General features: G+C 52.3%; 1 protein-coding gene across 1 annotated transcript; it reads left to right on the plus strand.

Annotated features, from left to right (window-relative positions):
- The first annotated feature begins 3,546 nt into the window (after positions 1-3,546).
- Positions 3,547-8,378, plus strand: CBX8 (chromobox 8). Its single transcript, XM_074225000.1, has 5 exons — positions 3,547-3,692; positions 4,109-4,152; positions 4,335-4,400; positions 4,535-4,601; positions 4,853-8,378. The coding sequence occupies exons 1-5, from the start codon at positions 3,624-3,626 to the stop codon at positions 5,699-5,701; spliced, it is 1,095 nt and encodes a 364-aa protein (XP_074081101.1). The 5' UTR covers positions 3,547-3,623; the 3' UTR covers positions 5,702-8,378.
- The last annotated feature ends 2,954 nt before the right edge of the window (positions 8,379-11,332 follow it).

Below are 11,332 nucleotides of genomic sequence, written 5' to 3' on the forward strand. Positions count from 1 at the left end.
TAATAAACCCGATGTTGTTTAGGAACAACTGGAAACTCTGACTTTTGAGATAGTGTTTTTCCTAATACGGTCTAAACGTAAAGCTGGAGATTTTTGCCTGGGGTAACAGGGGAGAGAGGAAGGAGAAATGGAGGGAGAGAGAAATAGGACAGAGACACAGATTGCCAGGGACAAAGACAGAGACCTAGATAGATAGAGGCAGAAAGAGAGAGAGAGATCAGGACAGAGACTGAGGAAAAACTATAGACAAACACAAAAAGAGACACAGACACAGAGAAAGACAGAGAAACAGGCAGAGAGATACAGAGAGGAACACCTGGAGAGAGCACAGGACCAATTAGAGAGAAGTAGAGGAGACAAAGAGATATGGAGTCAGAAAAAGCTATCGAGTCAAAAAGACAGATAAAAAAAGAGGGAAAGACAAAGACAGACATCGAGAAGAGAAGGGAAAAGAAGGAAGGAAGGAAGTCAAGATGATGCAAACCTAACCCTTTGAAAACCATAGACGAGTGTATTTTAGTGCTTTATCTTTTTCTTAATACATTGGTTCTACTAGGAAAGGGGAGGGGGTGAGTTAGGGAAAAGAGGGAGACAGAAAGAAAGGGAAATAAAAGAAAAAAATGACAGAGGGGTAGTAACCTTATTCAATATGAAACAAATCCCCCAATTCTAAACGTAGCACAGGAACCTCTAGGACTCTAAAAGTGCCCAAAGCAAACACAACTATTAGGAGAAAGTGGCAGTAAAATCAGTGATGGGTGAAATGCTGAGAAATACTATCTTAAGATAAATAACAAAACTCTTCGATAACCATTAGTTATGTACGGGGGGGGTGTGTGGGGGTTAATCAGAGTTCTCACTCCCTTTTGTTGGGAATTGTCCCCTGGCTGAAGGGAGAATCCACTAGTGGCCCGAACCCTTGATCCTAGGAGCTAACAACTCTAATGATCTGGTCTCTCTGGATGTAAATAATTCGAACCCAAAGTAACCTGATACCCAGAGCCGAGCCCCAGATTCCCATTTACTTGCCACAGTTGGCGGGGGTGAAAGACTGGGGGTGGTGGTGGTGGGGTGAAATGAAGATGGTGGGCTTTCTCGGGGCGAGGAAACCAGAGACTTATAGGCTGTTGAGGTCTACTTTATTTTTACTGCCCAAACTGTTGGAAAGTATTTAAGCTTAAACAGAAACAGCTGTATCGCTGGCACCGTCCGTCGAAACTATTTGTAACCGTGAATGACTTTTTATGATTATGAACTTTGCTGTCTATTGGCCTCTCTAAGGCAACTTGTTTGGCTCCTAAAGACGATTTTTACGCAATCTACGAATATTTCGTTAGGAGGGACTGATTTCAAGAGATAGGATCCCAACACCTGGCGTCAAAGCCTTAAAATCCTGAAGGTTAGACGAAGAACCTAAATCCTCTCTGTCTAAAGGCATTGGAGAGTGGGGGAAGGAGGGTGAGTTAAGGAAGAGCGGTTCTGCGTTGCCTCCTCCCTCCCCCATCCCTTCTTCTCCTTCCAGACGTTCGTCCAGACCTTCTAAGACACTTCTTTGGACAGGAGGCAAGTTTTCCGCCTAGGGTTTCCTGTCCCATCTCCAAGTCATTTGTGCCGAGGTTTTTGTTTGTTTTGCCTTTTTCCCCCTCGTTTATGGGAAAAGAAACTATTTCCAGTCCAGCTGCTGCAGCTAAGTCTTGCCCCCTAAAAAGTGGGAGGTTGTGTCTTTAAATATGATTCAGGAGAAGGGAAGGTGGGAAGAGAGCTCTTCTGACAGCGCCTCCTTCCCCAGCCCCCCCATCTTCACCTTTAGTCTGGGAATAAACAAAGAGCAGAAGCGTCCCCCCGTGCCCCCCTTCCCTGCAGGGGCACCTCCCGGGGCGAGGGGCCGATGCCACCGGCAGGGTCCCGGACGCCCCTGTCGTCCCCACACGTCTGCAGCGCGACGCAATCTGGGCAGCCCAATGCCAGGCGCCACCTCCGAGCTCAGTCCGCAGCCAGTTCTTGGGGGGCTCCTGCCGGCCCCCCCCCACCCCGAGCCTGCCCTCCCCCGCAGCCAACGTCTAGCCCCGATCGCTGCGGACACGCCAGCGGACCTAGGCCGGTCCGGCCGCGCCGCTGCCGGAGCCGGCGGCCTTTGGGCTTCGGGGAAGCGAGCTCCGGGTGGTGCCCGGTGGCGAGCTGGCGCAGCCTCGGTACCAGGCGCCAACTCGCTGTGCGCCCGGGGCCGAGGGGAACGCCGGGCCGGGCCGGGCCCCCACGGCCACGTTCGCCCACCTCCGCCCCATTCGAGTCCCCGCGAATTAATTTAGTGCCAAGGCAATCCGGGACTCGTGGGGGGCGGCCCCCAGGGTGGGGCGGGAGGGAGCTTGGGGGTCGGCATCGGGGCTGCGCGAGGAGCGGGGGGCAGGTGGATGCGAGTGAAAGGGCTCTGGAGAGAAAGGGCGAGTCGACGTCGCCGCCGTGGGTCTTCGCGGCAAGGAGAAGAATGAGGGGCAATTATGCGGATAATGCCAGTCCTCCACTTTTGTCTCAATTAGCAGCCGCGGCCCCTGAACAATTGCTAGATGGGTGGGTGGGTGGGCTCGCGTGGAGGGGGGAGGGGAGGGCAGACAGGTGCAGGAGGGTGGAGGGTCCTGGGAGTGCGAGGGAGGAGACAGAGGGACACGGACTGGACCGCAGGGATGGAGATGGAAGTGCTGGGGGCCCGTCGTCATGGAGACGGAGGGTCGGGCTCGGCGGGCGGCGTGGGGGAGGGGCGGGCCGCCGGCGGGGGCCGGCGCGGTCCGGCGTTTGGGGTGTAACCGGGACCTTCCCCCTTTTTAACACCTGTGCATTGTGCATTGTGCAAGAGCTGCGGAGCTGGCGTCTGGAGCAGCCTCGGAGCTGTCTGCAGCGGAGGGGGCGGAGAGAGGGCGGAGGGAGGACTCGGGGCCGGGCGGCGGGGCCGGGGTCTGCGGGCGGGCCGAGGCCGCTGCCGCAGTTCCCGGGGCCTGCCGCTTGCACTCGGGGAGGGAAACGTGCAGGAGGGGGTGTGTATTCCGCCGTGCGGCCCCGGAGGGTAGGAAGGGACACCCCTCCTCCCCCTCTCAGACTGACAGCAGCTGGGGCCGCCCTCCCTTACGTCACTTCCGTTCGCTGCCTTTTTTTTTTTTTTTCCTTTCCCCCCGTCCCCCTCCCCGTTCCCTCCCCCCCCTTCCACCCCGTCTCTGGTGTCCCTCCAGACTCCACCCCCCCGCCCCCCCGCGATTGGAACTCGGGTCACGTAGCAACGCGGGGGAGAAAGCGAGAGGGGGGCGTAGCCGAGGCGGGGCGGACTCGACCTCCACCAATCAGAGAGCGGCGGAATATTCCACTGTCCTCTCCGCATTAGCGACGCCGTTAGCAACAAGTGGGGAGGGAGCGAGGGGGGAGGGAGGCGGGAGAAGACGAGAGGAGGGGGGAGGCTGGGAGCGAGCGAGGGAGAGGAGAGAGCCGGGGACAGACACGCGAGGGGGGAGGGGGAGGAGGCTGGGAGGGAGGGAGGCGGGGGGACTGACGTAAGCGGGGAGTATTATGGTCTGTCGTGCGCTGGCTGCTGCTTTTCTGCTGCTGGAAGCGGCCAAGGGGGTGAGCGACGAGTCAACATGGAGCTTTCTGCGGTCGGGGAGCGGGTGTTCGCGGCCGAAGCCCTCTTGAAGCGGCGCATCAGAAAAGTAGGTGCTCGCGGGCCTCGGGCCTCGGCCGCGGCCGCCCCCCGTCCCTCCCCGTGCCGGCGCCCGCCCCCCGCTGCAGCGCTGCCTCCCTTCCCCCAGGTCCCAGCAGCGGCGGCGGCGGCGGCGGCGGCGGCGGCGGGCTGGGCGGCCCGGCCCCGGCCCCGGCCCCGGCCCCGGCCCCGGCGCTCCCCCAGACTGGCGGCGATGCCCAGATTCCCCGGGTGGGGGTGGGGAGCAGTGCGTGCATGCACTTTGTGCGGCGTTTCGTGCACGGGCTGGCAGCTGCACTGGGCGCATGCCTTATGCACTTGGGCTCCGAGCCTGCATGTGCTGCATGCATGTTTTGCATGCGTCTCTGGGGTTTTCGTCATGCCTCTCCCTCCGTGCACACGTATGTTTTACCTTTGCATCCGCAGGGACGCATGGAGTACCTCGTGAAATGGAAGGGCTGGTCTCAGAAGTAAGTAGGCTGCACCTCATTCCTGGCCCCAGACTGACGAGTGACATTTTTCTTCCTCTTTTTTTTCCCCTTCTCCTTCTTCTGTCCATAGAGATACAAAAGAAAGTTGCCTCTGTGCCCCTCCTCCAGCCTTCCCCCCGCCCCCTGGAACTTACCTTCCCTTCTCCTTGACCTCTTCATAGGTATAGCACCTGGGAACCCGAAGAAAACATCCTGGATGCCCGACTTCTCGCAGCCTTTGAGGAAAGGTACAGGCCATTGCCCAGCCCTCCCGTGTCTGGCTTCAAAACATGTTGCTGTGGCTTAGATCCAGCCACAGCCATGGGAGTTCTGATTTGTTGTCTTTCTTAACACCCCCCTTCCCTCCTCCTCCTCCTCCCAGGGAACGAGAGATGGAGCTGTATGGCCCCAAAAAGCGAGGTCCCAAGCCCAAAACCTTCCTCCTCAAGGTAGGATGCAGCTGCCAATGACTGGGAGGGATGTTGTTGGGACAGGTAGGTGTGTATGGTGCAGGGGGAGTTCTCTAGGCTGCTCAGCTGGTAGAGGAGTTCATCAGAGTATCCTCATTCAGTCCCCGGGACAGTCTTGGGCCAGTTGTCATCTGGCCTGCAAGGAGGTGGGGAGGGGAGGGGATCTGAGGGAGGTGGGGAGGGCCCGGCCCAGCCCCAAAGCCATTGACATCCCTGTTTCTCTCTTGCAGGCACAAGCCAAGGCTAAAGCGAAAACCTACGAGTTCCGGAGCGACTCGGCTCGGGGTATCAGGGTCCCCTACCCGGGGCGATCTCCCCAGGAACTTGGCTCCACTTCTAGAGCCCGGGAGGGACTTCGAAACATCGGCCTCTCCCCACCTGGGAGCAGCAGCAGCACCAGCACCAGCAGCACCTGCCGAGGGGACTCGGCCCGGGAGAGAGACCGGGACCGGGGCACCGGGAGACCCGATGACAAGCCTAGTTCTCCAGGGGATAGCTCTAAGAAACGAGGCCCCAAACCCCGGAAGGACCTTCGGGACCCTTCCCAGCGGACCTCGGGGGAGCCGATGGATGGTCTTGGGGACTACCTCAAAGGGAGGAAGATGGAGGATGCCCCCTCTGGGGCAGGCAAGTTCACAGCTGGGCACAGTGTAATCCAACTGGCCCGAAGGCAAGACGCAGACCTAGCCTGCACCGTGGCTACTCCCAGCGGAGGTGAGGCCGGGGGCAAGCTGGCTATGGACACCTACCCACCCCGAGTCATAAAGCACAGGGCAGATTTTCTGGAGGCCAAAGGCCAGAGTGGTTTGGACTCTGGAGGCCCTCGGGTCCGACATAGCTCCGGCAACCCAGGTTCAGTTGGGAGCTTATATCGGGACATGGGGGCCCAAGGGGGTAGGCCCTCCTTGATTGCCAGGATTCCTGTAGCCAGAATCCTTGGGGACCCAGAGGAGGAATCCTGGAGCCCATCCTTGACCAACCTGGAGAAAGTGGTGGTTACAGATGTGACTTCAAACTTTTTGACCGTCACCATTAAGGAAAGCAACACGGACCAAGGTTTTTTTAAGGAGAAGAGATGAATTTCTGGAGTCCAGCCAGAGAGAAAGCGGGAGGGAGGGAGAGAGAGAGAGAGAGAGAGACAGAGACAGAGAGAGAGAGAGAGAGACAGAGAGAGAAAATTTGGAATAGTACTTTTTATTTCTGGATGGGATCTAGCCAAAATGCTGATCCTTTCCTTTCACACCCCTCCTCTTCCTTCCCCAATCCATCCCCAGTATTGGTTGGAAAGATTATCTCTAGAGTTATATTTTCTATTAGATGTAAATATGTTATTTAAGAAAATATCTAAATATATATATATTTCAACTCTTGAAGTTGTTTTATTTAAAACAAGAGACTCAAATGTGGATTAGTTACCACCCAGAATGGAATACCACCCTGAAGACTTACTGAGCTCCAGGCAGGAGGAAACCAACATACAGACTAAATGATGGTTATACCCAATTCTGTCCTTTTTTGATTTCTGATGTTCTGATGCTTTGGAGTCACTGTGGACACTGAGAAAGCTGGGAGTTTGGGAGGGAGGGAAGAACATTGTATGTATGTGTACAGAAGAACTGTAAGGCTGGGGGGGCTCCTTTCCCAAGTTTTGGATTGTGACTAGAGGTGTTGCTAATGACATAATCCAGGTGGTGTGGCCAGGCTATTCTCTCAGACATCTAGGTATGAAGAAGCTATATTGAAGCCACAGCAAAGCACACCCCCTCTCCCTTTCTTCCACTGACCAGCTATGGTCATGGAAGAACTTTTTCTTCCCCCAAAGGGAAAAAAAAAATTGGTCTTTAAAAAAAAAAGGATTAAACATCTATTAGAGTGAAAAGTATTAACTTGATTTTTTTTCTCCTGCTGATGAAGGTGAGCTTGGGGAGCAGGGGACATGTCCAAGAACAACACTAGAAATGCACTTTATAAGAGATAAAGCATATATATGATGCTCTGTGTGTATAGATTAGCAAATATATATATTATATATATGTATACACACAGTATGTATGTATGTATCATCTCTTTTTCCCTCGGTTCCTTCCCTTACTCTGTAAAACAACAAACAATGTGTTTACATTCCCGAAATGCCAGGATAAATTGGGAGAATTGCCTTGTCACTACCCAGAGTGCGGGACCATCGCCCTTTTGCAAGAAAAGTGTTTTGGGTTTAAACTCCCCCCACCCCCTGCTCCGATTTTATCCTTGGAGGGAGAGGAGGACCCAACTCCCAGGAAAAAAAAAAAGTATTATGTCTTTCTTCTCTTTAGGGATGCCGAGTGGCCCCCGCCCCCCATTCCCCTCCGGCTTTCAGGCAGAAGTTGCTCTCACCCCGCCCCCACCCCCGGCTGAGGCTCCCATTGCTCGCTCAGCTGGAGCGGGCTGGGGGCGGGGCGGGGGGCGGGGGGCGGGGGCCCCGCTTGCTCCGCTCCTCACCTTGCCCTGAACCTCGGGACGGAACCCCTGCGTTTCGTCTGGACTCTGAGCCGGGGAGATTGTATCTTCGAGGCTCAGACAGGAGGAGGGGAAGCAGGAGAAATGCAGTGTTTCCATCCAAGAATGTGCACCAGAACTTTTACTGTTTTTTTTTCTTTCTTAAAAGCAAAAGCTATAATTTATAGGCTTTTTCGATTCTGGAGTGTTCTCTATTTGAACTCTGTATTCAAACTCGGCCAAGGGGAGGTTGGGAGGGGAGGAGAAACGGGGTTGATTTGGAGAACTGCTGGAGAGACGGAGGAGGGGAATGTGCGTATACATGCATACATACATAGACATGTAAGTGTGTATTGATCTCTCCATGCGTGCACATGTTTATATGTCTGTGTGGATATGGGAGTAACGCGTGTCTGTATAGTTTATCTCAATAGAGGCATATTTCAGACCTAACTGCGGCTCAGTCTTGAGGTATTCGGTCATTTCTCTTGGTTTAAAAGCACAAACCTGTCCCATAATCAGTTAAAGAGCGAATCCCCGACCCCCCAACCCCTCGTTCCCCTCGGGGCCCCTCTTCTGTGCTGTTGGACCCGCGAAGCCCAGACGTGGAGGGGCTTGTGCACTGGGGAACTCGGGGTCCCGGGTCGGGGGTACGTGCCAGACCGAAGCACAGATTCAGGACTCAGCCTGAAGTCAAAGGGGTTGGGGGGCGAGGGGCAGTGTCCCGAGGTGGGGCGAGCGCGGAGACCCTCGCCAGGCTCTTCCTCTCCCCCCACCACCCCCGCCCCGCCACCTCCAGGCTCTCCTCCCTCCTCTAGACTTTCTAACCCCTCGAGGTTGGACAAAAGGGAAGACAAATAGATGCAGTTTTGTTGTTTCGAGTTGAAAAAATTGCAAATTGCGCCTGTATAGAGGAGCCCCCAGAATGGGCTTTTTTTTTACCTGATCTTATTTGTAAAATTGGTCTTTGAAACTTAGTTTGTATAAAGAACCGAAGTGAGCAAGTGTATCTTCTAAATGTCGACGCTCTTTTTAGCTGAAACAATGCAAGGGACCTGTAAGTCACCCTGTGTATGATAACTCGGAGGCGCATCGAGGTGATGTGACCCCTTCCCCTTCTTCCCTCCCCCCTCCCCTCGCCCTCCCCCTCTCCTCTTCCTCCATTCCTCAGAGCCCTGTACCCTCCATCGTGCCAACCGGGTTCGGACATACCGGTGGTTCAAGCCCTTCTGTCCAGGCGTCCGTGTGTGCGTGTGTATGTGTGTCCAGTTCACACCGCTGTACTGCGATCCAGATCGGGGTGGGGGGTGGGGCCGGGTGGGGGGCGGCGGGGCGGGACAAGGGGGAGCCTTATGTATGTAGGTCTCTACATATATGCTGAATGTGTGTTTGGTTTATTTAATTCTTAAGATTTGTACAAATCTTCAAATCGATCTCCGCCTCAGAGCTAAAAAAAGTGAAACTTCAATACGTTATCTTCTGCAATTCTGAATGTCTATATCCAATACCCGCTTTTTATGTGTTTAAATATATACTTTGTAAATAGATCATTGTCTCAGGTTTCTTGTCCCTCCGAGATCTCTCTCTCTCTCTCTCTCTCTCTCTCTCTCTCTCTCTCTCTCTCCCCCTCCCTCTCTCTCCCCCTCCCTCTCCCTCCCTCTCCTCTTCCTTCCCCACTCCGTCTCTTCTTCTCCAAACTGGCTTCTGTTATCACCAAAGGCCTTTCCTAGTTTCAGGAATCCTGACCCTGGAGAAAGGCCAAAAGCCTTGCATTCTCTCCTTTCATTTCTCAATTCTGGGGGGATAGCAGCTTCCAGAACTGCCTTCCTGCACTCTAATTCAAGTCTTGGGCAGGACCTGGAATTAGAGCACTGAACAGATGTCAAGAGGACTGGGCCTCAGGGAGGGTCTCCACTTTGTGATAAGCCTTTGGTCCCTCTCCCTTAGGGTCAAACTTTGGGTCATTGTTCTATTTTCTCTGGAGATCTCTAGAGTCCCTAATTTCTGACCCCCCCCCCCCTTTTTTAATTACAGAACTCCAAATGGTCTGGATTTCTGTCTCAGGTCCATGGAACCTAATGATTCTCATATCTTCCCCCCCCCCATGTTTTGGGATTCCCAATTTTACCCTGGGGTCTCAGCTGGAATCATCTCCCACTCCTGATCATGCTTGGGAACCCCCTACCCCCACAAGCCCGACCTCCCCAGCTCTCCCCGAAATGGAGCCCCTTGCATCTATTGATTGAGGAATTTAATTCTCTGGTATTGCTAGGCAACTGTTTCCTCCTGGAGTCGAGGAGAGCTCATGATATGATTAGTTAACCAAGAGCTCAGGCATCGGGGAGCAGAAGCTTGTTGCCTCTTTTTCCCTCCTACTGCCACTCCCACCCCCTTAAATCCACCACCACCACCACCCCCTACCCCACCTTTCTTGACCAGATGCTCAGTACACCTGGAAGGTTTTAGCTTCTTCCACTCTTTTTTTCCCTCCTCATATGTAACTGTGTGTGATACAGAGACAGAGACAGAATGTTCTAGAGACAACAGATAGAGACTGAGGGAGAAAGAGATAGTGACTGAAAAGGGGAGAGAATGGGTCAGGCAGAGGGAAATGCCCTATCTCCAAGAGCCTGATGGCAAGGTGCTGTGGTGGGAACTCCACAGAACCTAAAGTGGAAGTGTTCTCTAGTCCAATAAAGATGTTGAGAGAGATCTGCAAAGGGATGATCAATTAGAATCAATCTTTCCTGATAAATGAGACTTCCTGGTCCCCACACAAATAACCACCAAAGACATATAATTCAAAAGGTTTTCCCCTTTCAAATGGGAAGGGGGAAGGGCAATGTCATGTACATCTCTTAAAGATATTTTCCCCTCAAGGAAATCAGAGGTGAGGGAAGCTTGGTAGCTTCCCTCCCCAAGTTGACAGAATGAATAATATCTTGAGACCTGCCCCCAATTTAGCTGCTTCCCATCCTTTCCAGTAATAGTCCTGTCTGGGATAAAAACAAAGCTAGTACAGGAGGGAGGCAGACCAATAAGGGAAGCAGAAGTGATGCTATAGGCCTTTAGGTGGGCAGTCCATAAGATAAGGTCCACTTGCAGAAGGGAAGTATGTGTGAATTGATTTTGCAATTTAGTCTATCTCCTCTTTCTCAAGAATTGGGGTCAAGCCCTAAGTCCCTAACACCTGGTCTTAGAATGCATTACCTTCTCTTTCCTGAGATTTTTACCCAGTCTAAGAGATTTGCTGCCAATTTAGGGGAAACACATTTTTCCAGGACAGCATATCAGTACTGTGGAACTATGGGGTCAGGAAGAGGCAGACACCACTGAATGACAAGCACAACTACAACAACCACAATAACAAAGACAGATTTTTTTTTTCTTGATCCTATTCTTTGGCATTTATAAGAGAAGCAGGTCACAGGTGAAATTAAAAGCTATAGAAATGAAGGGACCTATTCTCATGCTTTTTTTTTCCAGATGGGGATAAATTGAGATCCAAAGAGGTTACATCTACTCAGGGTCACACAGGGATTTAGAAGAGAAGCTAGTATTCAAATCAGGCCATGGAATAATTAAAAACTTGATGAAACTTTGGAGACCATCAATTCTAATACCTTTTTTTTGCTTTTTTAAAAAAAGATTTTATCTTGAGCTTTACAATCCTCCCCCATTCTTGCTTCCCTCCCCGCCACCCCCCACAGAAGGCATTCTGTTAGTCTTTACATTGGTTCCATGGTATACATTGATCTCAGTTGAATGTAACACCTTAATTTCTTAATAAGGAAACAGCAACCAGGAGGGATTAAAATTCAGGGAAGCCTGGAGGTATTTTAATGAACTGATGCTGAGTGAGATGAGCAGAACCAGAAAAACACTGTACATCCTAACAACAACATAGGGGTGATGATCAACCTTGATGGACTTGCTCATTGCATCAGTGCAACAATCAGGGATAATTTGGGGTTGTCTGCAAAGGAGAGTGCCATCTGTATCCAGAGAAGCAATTGTGGAGTTTGAACAAAGACCAAGCACTATTACCTTTAATTTGGAAAAAAAAAAAACCAACTGATACCTTATTGTCTGATCTTGCTATCTCTTATACTTTATGTTTCTTCCTTAAGAATATGATTTCTTTCTCATCACATTCAATTTGGATCAATGTATACCATGGAAACAATGTAAAGACTGGCAAATTGCCTTCTGTAGGGGGGTGGGGGAGGGAAGTA

This window comes from Macrotis lagotis, chromosome 2 (assembly GCF_037893015.1).
Source record: "Macrotis lagotis isolate mMagLag1 chromosome 2, bilby.v1.9.chrom.fasta, whole genome shotgun sequence".
In the NCBI taxonomy this organism is placed as follows: Eukaryota; Metazoa; Chordata; class Mammalia; order Peramelemorphia; family Peramelidae; genus Macrotis; species Macrotis lagotis.